A 16,356-nucleotide genomic window follows, 5' to 3' on the forward strand; every position below is an offset into this window, starting at 1 on the left:
GGTGGCCCCTGTGTCAGCTGGCCCCTGACCGAGGCAGATGCAGCAAAGCTGAATGGGGAAGTTAAAGGAGAAGCACTCGGGACAGTGACTTGAACTGCCCATACCCGAGACACTGAGCTGGAGCTCAATTTGGACTTTGCATAAACACGTGCAAACCCATTCAGAGCTCTGGTGATTTCACCCAGGTCTGGGGCTGAGCAGTGAAATCCAGCATTCCCAGAGAATCATTCCCTGTGCATGGTGGGCCCAGGGTCATTCCTGCAGCTGCTGCCTGCAGCTCTTGCCAGCTGGCAGAGGAGATGCTGCAGCTTTTCTTCAGCTTTTCAATTGATTTTACACCATATTTATCATTATATATGCCAGAGAGTTCTTGTTCTCCCCTTTTAGTGCAACAAAATTTTTAAAAATATAGAGTTGATTTCTTTGTGATTCAAGTACAATTTTTCAGGGATAAAAAATTTAAAATAAATTATTATTAGGGGAAAAAAAAAGCATTCGCAGCTTCTGAGGATTACAGCGCTGCAGGGGTGCCCCAGCCAGACAAGCTTTAGGAATCAGGTGAGCTGCAGCATCCACCTCTCACAGCTAAAACCTGGAACTTGTGGAAGCTAAAACCTAAACTTGTGGAAGCTCTGCAAGGCTGGCAAGTTTTGACCTGGGAGCAAAAGCCTAATTTAGAGCTGGTGTCCCCAAAGCAGAGTGACACTGGCCTTGGTGGCTCTGGTTCAGACAAGCCAGGACCATTGGGGCACTTCTGCCTCCTGGATTTTGACAGCTGGGAACAGATCTGGAAGCAAACCTGTGGACCAAAGTGATTTAAAGGCAATAAAACCTCTGCTCTAAAACCTTGGTCAAGTCTTTTCTCAAATCTTTCAGGAAATGGGGTTTCCATGCTGGGCTGGCCAGTTCTGACCTGGTTTTCCCATCCTCACAGTCCCTCCCCTCAGTGCCTGGAACACAGATTCAGTTTCACACCAGCAACTGGGCTAAGTAAGACTTTTTCCCATCAGAGAATACAAGCTGCATCAAACAATTGATGGAATAATTAGGGTATTACCAAAGTGCTGTCAAGTATGGACTTAGAGAACAACTCAAAAAACAGACACAAAATTATTACTCCTAAATGAATCAAAATATTAAAAAATAATATAATAATAATTAAAATAAAGATCCTATGACTTGACATGAGCAGCACAATTGGGGAAACACCCCCCCAGCAGGTGAGTCTTCCCCAGTCAGTGTCCAACCTGGAAAGGAAACACCTGGAAAGGAAACACAACAGGATCACAGCTCACACCCCCTGGGGCTGCAGAGGAGGGCGAGCTGCACTCAGCGTCCCCGCTCAGGTCACTCCTCTACGAGGCACGACGTTAATTACAAAAATAAAAATAAAAACACAGCTGCACAAGTGCATAGTGGTCATCTCTGAGCACTCCTGGGACTGCTCACAGCGGGAAGGGCAGTGCCAGGGACGGGCTGGACATCCAGGGCAGGGTCATACGGTCACCGAGGCCACGGGGGAGCTGATGTTGATGACAGTCAGGTGCTGGTTGTTGTCAGAGGGACACTTGGGGAAGTCGTCGGCCTTGCAGAGGATCTTGGAGAGGATCTTGTGGAAGGTGCAGCGGAAATCCCGGATCCTGTAGGCGTAGATGATGGGGTTGATGACAGAGTTGGCGTGGGAGAGGATGATGGCCACGTACATCACCCACTCGGGCTTGGATCTGGAGAAGTCCTCGTGGAAGTGCGTGATGCAGTTCAAGATGTGCAGGGGCAGCCAGCAGAAAGCAAAAAGCCCCACAATGATGGCCAGAGACTTGGCTGCATGCACCTCCTTCTGCAGGGTGGTCCTGGAGTTGCCCATCAGCTCGATCTGGTGCAGCTGCTTGCAGGCCACCATGAATATCTTGATGTAGATCCCCAGCATGATGGCGAGGGGGAGCAGCACGCAGCCAAAGAAGTTGAAGTAAACCATGTAGCTCATGGTCACCACGTTCTCGAAGAGGCACGAGATGAAGCAGCTCTGTCCCAGAGCTCTGTCCCCCAGCTCAGCCCCTGTCTCATTGGTGGCATTGGGGCAGCCACTCATGGCTTTATGCCAGCCCATCAGTGGGGTCAGTCCAATCCCAAAGGACAGGAGCCACAGCACTGCAATGAGTCCCCTCGCCCTCTTGCCGGTCACCAGGCTGTTGTACCTGCAGCCCCCGGGACAAAAACCACAGTAAATGTTACATGAATGAGCACCGGGCACTTCCCTGCAGTTAAAGTCGTCAGTTTTGGTTAATGAGACAAAAGCCACGCCCACGCGCACGAGGGGGCCTCACCTTTCTGATCACCCGAGGGGCCAAAGCCCTCACCTGTGCTCTCCACCCACACACCGTGATCTGGGAGGTGACTCATTTACTATTCCTGAGAGGCGCCAGGCACTGCCCCAGCCCACAAACCCGCTGCGAGGGGAGGGAAAGGACTTGGAGTCTTAAAAAAGGTTTTATCATTGTGTGATCCTAAACCACCAACTGCCAGCAGGGCACGGACAGCGAGGCTCCCTGGGACTGATGTTCTCTGGCTCTGAGCAGCCACTGCTGGGCACGCTGGGGCAGCTACTGGGCCAGTTCCTGGGCCAGTTCCTGGGCCAGTTCCTGGGCCAGTTCCTGGGCTGACCCCGTCCAGCTGGGGCAATGCTGGTGCCCAGTTCTGCATTGCAATCCCACATGGGTTATGAAGAAGCTCTGCTGTGGCCCAGGGACAAGTTGGTGCAGTGCTGAGCCTGGTGCTGCCCCACACCTTCCTCATCCCACTGAGCCCCTTCATGGCCCCTCCAGCCCTCAGATGCTCAGAGACACAAGCAGAGCTGGAACCAGAAGCAGCAAAAGTCAGAAGTCTGGTTTGGGAGCAACAGAGCAGATGCCAAAATCAAACCACCAGTTGGATCCCAGTCTGGAGATAGGAAGAACCAGCGAGTGCCAGAAGACAACATGAGAAACCCATTCCTGTCCTCCCCACAGCCAGTCAGAGTCTGCTGGCTGCCACACGTCCCCTCCTTCCCACACCCTTCTCTCAGTGCTTGTTTACTCTGGCTTGGCTGCCCTGCTCCTCCTTTCCTAAGAACGTTTGTTCTGATTTTCTTCCGGCCGTGAGGCAGGGGAGGGTTTTATTCCCACAGAACTGCAGCTGTGCCTGTGAATCACAGCACTGCCTCCGTGTGAGCTGAGCCTCCTGCTCCTCCTGCAAGGACAGGGGGGACACTGGGGGTCTGCCAGCACCAGCTGGGGGTCAAAGAGGGGCTGGGGGAGACCTCAGCTCCTTCTTCAGGCATGAGCTGGGCTGGCTGGGAGGATGCAGGAGCAGCAGCCACCTTTAGGCACTGCTGAATTGTAGACGCAGTCCCTGGGTTGGTGTCTGAAGGGTAGATCCAGCCACTGAGGGGCTTCTCCTGCATTTTTCTCTAATTTTTAATAAGTTTCAATACTTAGAAGATGAAAAGTTCTCAAATAGGGCATCAGTGAGGCCAAGCCTGTTGCTTTGAGACCCCTCATTAAGTTTTCAGAAGCTAAAGTTGGTCTGGGCTTGTGGGACCTGAAATCCTTGATATTTGAGCAAGTTGACAGAAATCCAATCACTTGGCAAAGTTTGAGTCTTGAGCTACAGCCCTGGCCAAGCTCAGTCAGTGCTGCAGAGGCACCAGGAGCTGCTGCTCTGTCTCAGCTCTGCAGTGGAAAGGGGAAACTGCAGCTCTGTGGCTCGTGCTTGCCCCACTTGCACCTCCCCAGGTGCTCCATCCCAAAAACTACCATGGTGAGACTGGAAAATGCCAAAGGCCCCGTTGTTTAGAAACAGAAACTGAAGGGATGGAGGGGTTTGTGTGCTCAGGAGCAGGAGGAGCTGCCATGGCCATGCTGAGGTCCCAGGCTGGTGACATCCAGTGCTGCCTCTTGCTGAAAACATTTGGCCTCAAATGAGGCTTCTTCCATCTTCTCTTCTCCTGAACTCTTCTGCTAAGATAAGGCTTGGCTTGAAGGTTTACAAGACCAGTCAAGAAGCCACTTAATGTTCCAGTGGCTGTACTGGTGTTTATTTTAGAGCTGCTCGCTCTCCCCAGCGCTCCCAGCAGAGCTGCAGCCAGGACTGTGGCACGTGCATTTCTGTATCTGCTGAGAGAAGATGTAAAAACATTCTGGGCTCCCAGTCTGCAGGAGCCAGAGCTGAGCAATGGGGAGGGCTGGAGGCCCCAGGAAGAGGTGGAGATGGTTCTTCACAGGGAACAACTGCCCTGCTCAGATTAGCTCTTCATTTGCCCAAAATTTGCCTTGCAAAGCCCTCCCACCATCTCTCCATGCAGCTGATGGCCATTGCTGTGGCCTGCCCAAGGTGAAACTGAGAATAGCCTGATGTCCTAGAATTGATCATTAATTATCTTGTTATTACCTTAATACACTTATTTGGTGGAACTCTGCCTGTATTGCCCTTAAGGTAAACACAAGTTAAGCACATGCTTAAAAAAGAAGTTGATGAATGTCACCAGATCCAGGTCTGAGGAGTCTCACAAGCTCTCCCTTAAGCTCTATAAAATAGGATCAGACAGTGAGGAACCAACAGATTTTCACAGCTCAGACTTATCCAACAAACCCCTCCTTCATTCTCTTTTAGGCTTAATATTATTGGGAGAAAAAAAAAACCAACAAAACTATTAAAAGTAAATTTACTCACTTAAGTCTGCTCAACTAATGTATAACAAATATTGAATCACCTCTACACTTCCACCCGGAGGCATCAAATGTTGCTTTAATGTAAATAACAGCCGAATATTTTTAAATGATTTATTGGAATTAAATAACCTGGCAATGCATTAGTTCCTGTTATACCACCGGGCAACATCTCTTTACTGGTGCAATCACCATGAAGGCTTTAATTATCCCAAAGGACTCCTGGGAGCCCCGATGTCACCGTGGGGTGAGTCAGGTTCCTGTGCTGGTGATGGAGCTGTGCACTGGCCACCAGTGCCACTGCAGGAGGACAAGTGACTGAGGAGCTTCTGCACTGTGTCCCCGTGGGCAGCTGCGGCTGTCCCTGCTGTGCCCTCACCCACACGGGCCACAAAGGCTCCAGCCAGGGCTCTGCTGGGGCTGGACAAGGTGTCCCCTGCTCCTGGTGGCCTTCCCACAGCAGGCATCCCAGAGCTCTCCTGGGAGAGCAGCACAGCAAACAGGAATTCTCGCTGTGTGTGTTGGTAGGGTGGTTGGGGTTGGGTTTTTTTGCATTTCTGCTGCCATTTCTGGGGCTGGGAAGCAGCCAAGTGGCCCAGGCTGGTGCTGAGCACAGCTGGCACAGAGCAGGACACGCTGCCAGCCCGGCCTCTCAGGAGTTTGGCTCCCAAAGGCAGGAACTGAGTCATGTCCTGCACGTCCCTGGCATCTGCCCACCAGCCCCTGCTGGACCCCAGCGAGCTCACCCAGCCCTGCTGCTCCTGAGCTCTGTCAAACAAGGAAAGCACAGCATGAGAAATTCAGCTTTTGGGGTGATGGGCTTGGGGCAGGAACAGCAGCAGCCTGGAGGAAACCCTCTGGAATGGAACTGTTATTGCCACATTACTGATCTCAGAGAGCAGAACGGGAGAATCCTGCCTGTCCCCAAGCAGCCCAGAGGGATGGACACATCAAAACCTTGTGGGGCCACACAGCCCTGTCCTGTCCATCATGTTCCTGTGCCAGAGCAGAGGCTGCTTGAGGACTTTGGGTTCTCTCACTGCCTCCAGAGCAGGATCAGCCTCCAATGAGCAATTTCAGAGCTTCAACTCCAACCTCACTCATGGTTTGTGCTCCCCAGCTCCCTCCCCACTCTGCCCCGTGCCCAGGCTGCTGGATGCAGGGAGAGGAGCAGAGGGAGTTTGCAGAACTCAGGCCAGGCAGGTGCTCTGGTACAAACAACCAGCGAACAATTCATTACATTTCTATTTTAAGTGTGAAGGGAAATTCACAGACACCTCCATTCACAAGGGGTGAAAGCAGCTCGGCTGCCAAGCATTGTGTCCTTGTCACCTCCTCACAGCTGTATTTTGCATCTTGCTGCCTTTTTTTTTTTTTTTTTAACGATAACAAAATAAGCACCCTTGCTGCCTCTGTGCTCCATGCACAGCCACGGAATGGAGATCACACACCATCTGAAATATCCTGGCAGGACATTTTAAATGAATCATAAATTGCACCTTAGAGAGGAAGGGGGAAAAGAAAAAGAAATAGAAAGAAAAAGAAAAAGAAATAGAAATAGAAAGAAAAACCAGGAAGGAGTTGGCGGCCAGAGATGCGATCAGCGGTAGCGCTATCAGCTGGGGAAAGGGACATCTGCGAGTGTCCCTGTCCCGGGCACACAAATCACTTCCTGCCGCATCTGTCCCCATTGTGAGCGGGGACAGCAGCAGCACTGCCGGCCTTCCGCTGGGGAGGACTGCCACACTGCCACACTGTCACACTGCCACACTGTCTGTCTGTCACACTGCCACACTGTCAGTCACACTGTCACACTGCCACACTGTCTGTCACACTGCCACACTACCACACTGCCACACTGTCTGTCATACTGCCACACTGTCACACTGTCTGTCTGTCACACTGCCACACTGTCTGTCACACTGTCACACTGCCACAGTGTCTGCCACACTGCTACACTGTCACTCTGTCAGTCACACTGTCACACTGCCATGCTGTGTCACACTGCCACACTGCCACAGTGTGACACTGTCACGCTGCCACACTGCCACCCGCAGCCCCGGCTCAGGTGAGCTGACGGGTCAGGAAAAGCAGCGAACCCGACACACCCAGCCCTGGGGATGCCTCTCGGGGGGAAGGGAGCGTCCCCTCCCCCGGGTCCCCGTGTCCCCAGCCACGAGCCGGGGCTATCAAACACTCGCAGGTTTCAAGCCCTATCCGAGATATTCTTATCCATGCGCTGAACCTGCTGTGAGCCCCCCGTCCTGTCCCCGGGGTGGGGACAGAGCCGAGAGAGCCCCCGGCTCAGCCCAGCCCCTCTGCCCTGCCACTGCTGTCCCTGGGGGCAGGGGACAGCCACAGGACACGGGGTGCGCAGCAGTGTGGGAAAGGTGTCACACCTACAAATGTCACCCGGCTGGGTAATCCGGGGGATGAATGCGGGAAGCTGCAACCGAGGATGCTGCGAGGGGCTCGCAGCCCTGCGCTTGTTTGAACCCTGCCAGGACCGAGCACCTTTCACACCTCTCGCAGCAGCCCCCAGGGATTTTTGCATGTGAGATCTCGGTGTTTGTGTTCGCTCGCTCGGCAGGGTGAGAAAAAGAGACTGAAAGCTGAACTCAGACACCGGGGGTGTGAGCGAGGGGCCAGCCCAGGCTGGGGCAAACTGAGGCCAACAGAGCCCCGGAGCACAGGAAGGAAATGAGCTCAGCCCCCTCTCCCTGCACGCTGCTCCCACACTCCAGCATCTCCCGACATCCAAACAGCAGCAGCTGCCCCAAAACGTCCCTGTGCCTGCAGGAGAGTGTGACACTGGTGTGGAATCAGTGACACTGGTGTGATACTGGTGTGTGGAATCAGTGACACTGGTGTGATACTGGTGTGGAATCAGTGACACTGGTGCTTTGTGTTTCTGAGCCCTAGAACACAACCCCGCAGTTCTCTCCCGTTTAAGACCCGAGCTCCTCCTCAGCACCAGCCTCCCTCCCCCGGGGCTCTGCAGCCCAGCCTTATCAGCCTCCCGGGGCCCAGGGCTGGGAATTTTTGTCATTCCGAACCTCCCCGGGGTCAGGCCTCGCTGCGCAGCTCCAGGGGCTGAGTTGGAGGTGCCTGGCAGAGGTGAGATAGGGACTGGGATTCAGAGGCAGCTGTCTGGGTGTCCCAAATGCTGACCACTGCCCCTCCCAGCGCCCTGCTCACTCCGATAGCAGATAAGGGTGGGAGATGGCAGATCTCTGCTGGATCCCTTTCTGCAATGAAAGGGGTGGAACCTCCTTCCCAAAATTTCCAAACCACCTTTCCACCCACCAGCCCTCACTGCAGAGCCCTGACCAACCTCCTTTGCCTCATCCCAGCCTATTCCAGCAGCTCCAGGAGCCCCATCCCGTCCTCTCCTCCCTGCCTGGAGGCTGCACAGAGCTCCCAGCCCTGTGCCAGCACAAGGGGCACATCCCCCCCCATGGAAGGTGTGAGCAGTGGGAAGGGGGAACATGGCCAGGGGCTGTGCTCTGTCCCTTGTCCCCAGTGGGTCCAGCAGCTCTGGTCCCAGTGACTCCAGTGCCCACATGGCACTGAAGGGTGTAAGAGCAGGGACACACATACAGGGACACACCCCCACGGATGCACTCCCAGGTTATTTGTGGCTCATGCCCAGGCCCGATGTCATTCATTGAATTAGGAATTAATCCACTCTTTGGATTGCACAAATTCCCTAAACCCAGTCCCTTCTCCAAGCCTGCAAGCCGGTGGGGTGGAGACGGGACTGACACATCTGTAGGCACAGCTGGAGTCACTAACTCCTGGCATCTTGTGGATCAAATCCAGTAAGAGGAGTCCCCAAACCCTGTGTGGTCACTGCCTGGGGCAGCCCAGGGCTGGAGCAGAACCCTCCTCAAAGATTCAGTTTTATGGTCTGTGCTCATTCTCCTGACAAACAGCAAATTCCATAAAAATTCCAAGCAGCAGCTTGATAATTAAGAAAGCAAAAACTTGCAACTTCAAAATAAAACAGTTTCTGCCAAAACATTTTGGTTTTGTGTATTTTTTGCAGGGAGAGGTCAAAAGATCTTCTGGAGCAAAATTCTGCTGGATTTCAAAAGTTGTTATTTTTTAAAAAATCTTAAAATTAACTTGTATTTTTACAGGTTGAGCTGGCCAAAACAGAATAAAAACCTTCTAAATCCAAAGATCTGGGTTCTGACTCAGCCTGGAGATCAGTGCTCTCAGCCAACAGCCTGGAACCAGCCCTGACATCCCTGATGCTCCCTGGCATCCCTGCTGTCCCCCAGCTTCTGCAGGAGCTGTGTCAGGGCAGAGGTCCCAAAGAGGTCCCAATTCCTTTTCCTGTCAGGACTTTTGTTTTTGGGGAGGGAAGTGGCCTCAGAGGTGAAGGAAAGATATAAAAATCTGGAACATGCATTTTAAGGAAACCAGGCTGCTCACAGCTAAAAATAGCTGTGATTTCCCCTCTCTACTTTATTGCCATGAGGGCACATGTGATTATTCCTGATTTTGTTGTTGTGTTTTGGCTGCATCCAAAGGCTGGAGCGAGTGGCAGCCCTGTGAGAGCCTCCCACGTCCCCTGGGCCCAGCTTGGCTGACACAAACTTCCCTAAAAATGTGACAGCTCCATTGCTCAAGCAAACACCCCAGCCCTCCTGCCTTTGCTGCGTTTGTGACACTTGCAGTTTATAACTCAGTGATAACCAAGGCCAGGCACAGCATCCTGAGGGATGGGGAGGCTCTGGAAGCAGGAATCAGGATGCTCAGGGAGTGGGAACCACACGGGAGAAGCAGAACACACCCAGGGGTTCAGATGAAGGGAAGTGCAAGGACAAAAGGAAATGAGGCAAGGGCACAAGGAGGAAGAGCAGCTGCAGTTCTGAATGCTGATGGCACTCACACAGTGGCAGGTGAACACCAAGAGGATTTTCTCTGCTCCCCAGTGGCTCCAGCCCTCCCACTTGACATCAAACCCCACCAGTTTGCTTTGCTGAAAAACAAGCTGGGAGTTGAGAGGGATCTGGGAACAAATCTTTGCTGGAGAATGCAGAGGGAACCCCTGCTCTGCAGCACAGAGGAGCAGTGAGGGCAGGCAGAGCCTCAGCATCAGCCAAGCCACCTCTGGAAAGGATGAGGGAAAAAATAGCAACCATCCAAATTTAATCTGTCCCATGAGGACAGCAGGAAGGAGCTGCACTGTTGCTTTCCTCATGTCAAAGCCAAGGGGAGCAGCAGCTCCTGTGGGACACTGGCAGGAGCACAGACAGATCAGGGCAGCACCATTAACAGATCCTGGAATGGGAATTAACTGCTTGTGAATCCGTACGAGGATCCTCTGGCCGCAGGAGGAGCAGCCAGGGCTCAATGATGTGCAAAATGGGAGAGGATGTGGCTGGGACCCTGCTCCAGTTCATAGCAAAGCACCCCTGGAACATCAGTCCTGCACATGTGCAAGGGGTAAAGTTGAAGGTGGGAGAGAATTAAAGGCAGGACAAGCAGGAGATCAGCTCAGGTCCCGGGAATTGGGGATAATTTTCCCATGGCAGGTCCCTGCTGGGATGTTTGCCAGGCAGCAGCACCACATCCACTGTCCTGCAGGAGGCACAGGGGCACACACAGTGTGGTGTTACTCAGTGTTCCACTCTCCTCTTGCTCTCTAAATACAGATTCTCTTCTCCCTCCCTAATTCCTGACACGTTTGTTCCAGGCATCCGTCCCTACCTACAATTCTTCACCACGCCAAAGGATTTGGGTTAATGCAAATAAAAGGAAACTGTTTTATTCCACCTACAAATCTTTTTTGGCTCCCAGCTATGGGACTGTGGGGTGAAATCCAGCCCTGGAGGAAGCCAGAGAGCAAAAGCCTCTGTGCCAAGTGCTCTCTGCAGGATGGATTTGCTGCTGCTGAGAGATGCTCGATTCCCTGGCTTGGATATTCTGCTTGGAGGAAGAGCTGTTGGGGGGTGAGGCTGGCAGAGGAGAGCTGGGATGGAGCTGTGTCCCTGGGCACAGGGATGGGCACACAGGGGTGGCAGCGGCCAGGAGGGTGCAGGAAGAAGGGACAGAGTGTCCAAGGACAAGGAGCTGCATCCTGGTGATGGCCAAGAGAGAAGGGACCCAGGGAAGGGCTCGGAGCTGCAGCTGCACAGAATGGGCAGCGTGGGTGGGGGCTTCTCCACAAACAGTAAATTCATCAAAAGCAAACAAGGAAAATACGAGTTTCGAGGGACAGAAAGAATTCATGGCTTCGGGTCAAATTCAGCAAATATTTTTAGCCAGAAGAGGGAGGGTTCTAAACCACCATTTTTAAAATAAGATTTTTTTCTGCAATTCTCCAAATGAGAAGTTGTCAGTTGCTTCCCCCATGAGGAGGTCTTGACCTCAAAGAGTCAAATCGGAAGGGTTGGGCAACCCAACCCAAAATCTGCCAGGTTGGTCAGGATCACTTGGCTTCACTGAAACCTCCCAACATCACTGTTCCAGTTTCACTGAAACAATTTTCCTCTTCCCCATGGGATTTCTTGGTTCAGCCACAGAGCTGAAAAATCCATTATTAGCCTGGCTGTAATGCAAAGTTCTGCTGTGCACCCCAGCCCACAGGCCTGCCCAGCCTCTCAAACAGCTCTGAAATGGTATTAAATAATGTGACACAGCCAGTCCTTAATGTCCCTGCTGAGCTTTCCACAGGGAGCTGATGGAGCACTGGATGTGACAAGGACACTCATCTGCTCCACAACAACCACATTATTTATGATAATTGCTGGACAGGGCTGGGCACAAATCATTTTCTTAAACATTTAATACTTCATGGCCTGGTATGAGCCTCTGCACTGGCCTCCAGAATGGGTGTTTTAATGAGAAAAGCTTTTCCTACAGTCTCCATTCCTAGAAATTGATGACCAGCTTCCCATTCCCACAGCACAACCCTGCTTCCAGAAATGGCTTCCAGAAATTCTCCTGCCCAGAGAGGGTGGTGGGAGAAGTTCCCCCCCTTCCCTGCCAGCAGCACTGTGGAACATCCCAGGAATAACGAGGCTGAAGAGAAAACTCCAACCAAGCCTTGCTGGGAAAACCCTGGTGCAGATTTATAACCTCCTCTATCCCCTTTTGATCTTGGCTGTACAACTAAAAAAAGCCTTTCAGTATCAGTCCCTAAATCTCCTGTCCATTGTCCTGCTCCTCACAGGGAGAACCTCACTCCTTTGAAAGGAGTTTTTTTACTTGCTGGTCCCTTCTGAGAGCACTAAAATAGGCCACAATGCCAGGATGGATTTTAATCCAAATTTCGCACTTCAGCCAGCCTAGGATGGGACTCCTTGGTCTCCATTCGTGCCCAGCTCGAAAGCACTCATAGGAATAAAGATGTTTGTGCAAATGGAATAAAAGATTTGGCTTGAGATGGGGTGAGGAAAGCAAAGCTGGGAAAGAATCCCAAAGCAAGGCAAAACTGCCCTGGGATGAACTGCCCTGATGGAGAGCTGAGCAAACCTGCTCAGGACCAGGACTGGGAAAAAAGAGTGGAGGAAATGCTGGCTGGTTTGTCAGTTGGCAAAGCCACTTCCCTTCTGCAAGCACAGGAACGATCCCTCAGAGCACTTCTGATCCTCTGCTTCCCCCCGGATCTCAGCAGAGCAGAAACCCCTCACCAGTTTCCCCAGCTGCAGGAAGTGTTTGTGGTACAAAACCAGAGTTATTGCCTGACAGCTTGTGGCCAAGAGTGTAATTAAACTGAAGCTTAAAAATGTGACCTGCTTACTGTGCTGCTGCTCCACCATCCTAAGAAAGCCCCGAAGGAAGGCATGGAAAAGACACTACAGCATTTTCCGGAGCCAGGGTGGGTCTGTGAGCCAGGCTGGGTGGCTGGGAAGGTCAGAAACAGGGTCGGGGATGCTGGAAACAACCTGTGCCTGTCCCTGCTGTGCTGCAGGTCTGCTCCCGCTTGCGCGACATCCCCCGGAATTTCCACGCGCCGCGCTGCGATGACACACAGCCACGCTTTTCCACCTCTGCCTGATGACTAATTAATATTTGCTCAACCTATGGGAGGTCTCAGACGCAAGGTGCCAGAACAGGGTGAAAGGGTTTGGTTTTTTTTTAGTCGTTTTAGGGTGACTTGATTGCTCGTGCACGGGAGATGCCGGGGACGATAAGAATCCAGGAAAGCTGCGGCTTCTCGGAGTTCAGCTGAGGTCCCTGTGCCACATCTGCCCTGCTTCCCCACAGCCCCTGCTCCTGGCCAGTCCCTGGAGCTGCCCTGGACTCCCGGGGGGCTCCATCAGTGTCTTATTCCCAGGGAAGGACAACTGAGACACGGGAGACTGAGATGAACAAACTCTGGTCGTTCATAATGCAAAGCCCGGGGTTTGGTGCACTCCAGCTGGAGGAAGCTGCTGCACCAGCTCACTGGAGGGGTGCCTGTAACTTCTATTCCATAGAGTTTTCCCCATTTTAATTCAATTTCCATGAATTAGAAGAAAATTAATTCATGTCTTGGATGCTGAACTTGGATGAGACTGAACTGTAAAACACTAAAATCTGACACGTGAATCCTTCTGCTTCCCTCCTCTCCTTTCACAGTAGGAATTAGGAGAGAGTGGCTGCTCCTCTATTTAATTACCTGGCAGATGCCTGAACACAGCAATAAAGGGGCTGTATAAATACCTACACAGATAAGCCACAACCATCCCAAACACAGCCTTACATCACTGCAGCTCCTCCACCCCGAGAAGCCACTGACCCTCCCAAGGCAAACATCCTCAAGAAACCGAACTTCCAGGTGTATTTCGAAGCAAAGAGGCGGGATATTGATCCCAGTCCTGCAGTGAGTGAGTGTCAAACCTGTTATTTTCATCACCTGTGAGCAGCAAAACTTTTGGGGCAGCTCTAGAGATCAGAAGGTCCTGCCCGCTAAGAGCAGGAAGATCAGGACCCGGGCTGTCAGGGAATGTGGCCGCCCGCTCCCACTCCAATCTCTTACCTCAGTGGGATCTTAATAGCCAGGTACCTGTCGATGGCCACCGCCAGCAGGCTGAAAATGGAGCTTTGGGTCAGCACCAGCACGAAACAGGCGAAGAAGAGGCAGCTGTGAAAATCCACCTGGAAGCCAATGCTGATGGTGATGGCGAAAGGGATGGCCAACAACCCCACAGCGATATCAGCCACAGCCAGCGACACCAGGAAATAATTGGTAGCGTTCTTCAAGGTGCTGTTGATGGCCACAGCCCAGCAGACCAGCACGTTGCCAGCGATGGAGAGCACGGCGATGATGAGCTCCAGCACGATGTAGGTGGTTTTCACAGTGTCCATGGCGAGAGCCCAGCGCCGGGAGCAGGCGCTGCTCATGTGAAGAAGGGACTTTCCAGCGGTCCCGCAGGTACCGACACGCCACGGGGCAGCCGAACTCCCATGGCCGAGCTCCCCGCGGCCCTGGGGGGCCGGAGGGGCGCGGCGAGCCCCGGGTCGCGGCCCCCCGCTGCCCGCAGCGCCCGGCCCCCGCCCCGCATCGGCGGGTCCCGCTCAGCGCCCGCCCGGCGCTGCTCCGGGGGGCCGGGGCTGCTCCGCCCGGGGATGCTCCGCCGCTGCCGCCCGCTCCCCGCGGAAAAGCCGCTGCGGGCGGCGGCGGGGCTATTTCTGCTCATGGGGCGAGCGGGGCGGGGAGTGCGCGGCGCGGAGCCATTGGCCGGGACCCGGCGGCACCGGCACCGCGCCCCCGCAGCGCCCGGCTCCGGGACGGCTCCTGCGCCCCCGATACCGCTCCCACACCCCCGGGATGGCTCCTGAACCCCTGGCCCTACTCCCGCACCCCCGGTATCGCTCCCGCACCCCCGGCCCCGCTCTCACAACCCTGGCCCCGCTCCCGCTCCCCCCGACCCGGCGTGTGCGGCTCCCCGGAGGTTTTGGGCACCTCTTTGCACAATTCGGAATAAAAATTTGCCCTCGCTGTCCCCAATCTAGAGGACTCCGGATGCTGCTGCTGCTCCGGGATGCCGGAGTTGCCGCACTAAAAAAAGAGAAAAAAATCGCCACCAGCAGAGCGCTGACCCAAACTAAGAGATTTCACAAAATGCTGGCAGCGCTCGGTCTCTGGATGGTTATGGCACAGCGGGGCATTTCCTGATGTAAGAAATGGCAAAATACCACGGATTAGCAAATGCTGTTACTCACACGGCTGAAGTGGTTGAGTTTCTGTCTAAGGAGATTAAAAAAATTATACTTGAAAGGGTTGTGTGCTCTGGTGGATCTTAAACCAGCAGGGAAGGTGAAGATAATTTAATAACTGGTTACCTTTTCATCGCAGGTTTCACGCTTTATATTATGTTCACCATCAAAACACAGAACAGAGATTGAACTTCCCACCACTGCTGAAGCATCCAGCAGCACTGAATAGTCCAGGGTAGAAAGAGGTAAAAATTCCAAATCATTAAAGAAAATAAACCTTCCTGTAGCAAACAGAAAGTAAAAGAAATTGCCATTGATTTCTCTTTCTTTGTAAACAAAGTTGTAAACTAAATCCTGTGGAAGGGAATGTTTTCTGAGGTTCCAGAGTTAAATCAGAGCAAAAAACATATGGGAAAGATAGGATTGAAATGATTCCTTTGGGCATAGTGCAAATGGAAACACTCCTGTTGACCAGCAATGCTTTGGGTCAGACAGATACAGAGGAGGACTCTTAATTTATATTCAACAAAGTCACTTTTATCAAGTTGGGCATCTCAGGACGCTGAAAGAAAGCTGTGCCATGGTTCATTTAATTTGATGGGGACACACAGAAGGATCTGCACATAGGAGTATTGCTGCCCTTTGCACTCCCACCACCACCTCTGCACTTTGGATTCCAGGCACTCTGCTGTCACAGGGAAGAACCAATCCCATGATGGCATTAACAGGGAAGCCCTTAAATCCCGGGATTCAAACCTCAGTGTTTGCCTGGCAGTGCCCTGAAAGGAGCAGCAGAGTTTGAGGTGAGCTCAAGGTTCACAGCCTGGGGTCTGGCTGCTCCATCAGTGCTGGCTGGATCTTGAACTTGCCCACACTGGTTTGGTTTATTTATTATTTTGGGATGAGTGCAGCTTCCCTTGTGCAGAGCCTGTTATAATTATGTAAACTATCATGGAAAAGCACTTTTCCCCCCAAAGGGATGGATTTACATGGGGGTTTTTACACACATTGTTTTCCTAGTGCAGCAACATGTGCCAACAGCCACCTTCTGCTGCTTTACAGCACCTCAGCAAAACCAGAATTAACTTTCTGCAGTGGATACATTTTATTAGAGAAAGATCTGCTTTTGTGATCATGGAAGCACATATTACAGGCTGAGCCCAGGGAAATTGTGGTTTATCAAGTCAGACATTAACAGAGAAGCCATTATTTCAGGTTCTGATGAATAGGTTGTTGGGGCAAGGTCTGTGAGACAGGTAGTGAGGCACTGAATATCGTGGATTTTGCATTACAGGGAGATTCATGGCTCTCCAAAGCAGCAGAACCTGTGCCAAGGTCCAGTGGTTTATTCTGGCAGTAACTGGCGCAACTGAGCTTACTCCCAATACAACTCCTGCAAGGGGAGCCAAGGACAAGTGTGCTCAGCTCTGTTGTACCAAGCGTGGTTAAATCCTGCTGGCAGGAAGAACAGGATGAGCCCATTCCCAGATCCTGC

At 52.6% G+C, this 16,356-nt stretch overlaps 1 protein-coding gene across 1 annotated transcript; it reads right to left on the reverse strand.

The window, feature by feature from the left end:
* Positions 1–1,110: 1,110 nt before the first annotated feature.
* ADORA2B (adenosine A2b receptor) lies at positions 1,111–14,108 on the reverse strand. Its single transcript, XM_014876447.2, has 2 exons — positions 13,681–14,108; positions 1,111–2,195 (listed from the first exon to the last, which is right to left on the reverse strand). Exons 1-2 carry the CDS (start codon positions 14,043–14,045, stop codon positions 1,496–1,498), a joined length of 1,065 nt encoding a protein of 354 aa, XP_014731933.1. The 5' UTR covers positions 14,046–14,108; the 3' UTR covers positions 1,111–1,495.
* Positions 14,109–16,356: the final 2,248 nt, after the last annotated feature.

The sequence above is a fragment of the Sturnus vulgaris genome, chromosome 21 (assembly GCF_052056855.1).
Source record: "Sturnus vulgaris isolate bStuVul1 chromosome 21, bStuVul1.hap1, whole genome shotgun sequence".
Taxonomy (NCBI): domain Eukaryota; kingdom Metazoa; phylum Chordata; class Aves; order Passeriformes; family Sturnidae; genus Sturnus; species Sturnus vulgaris.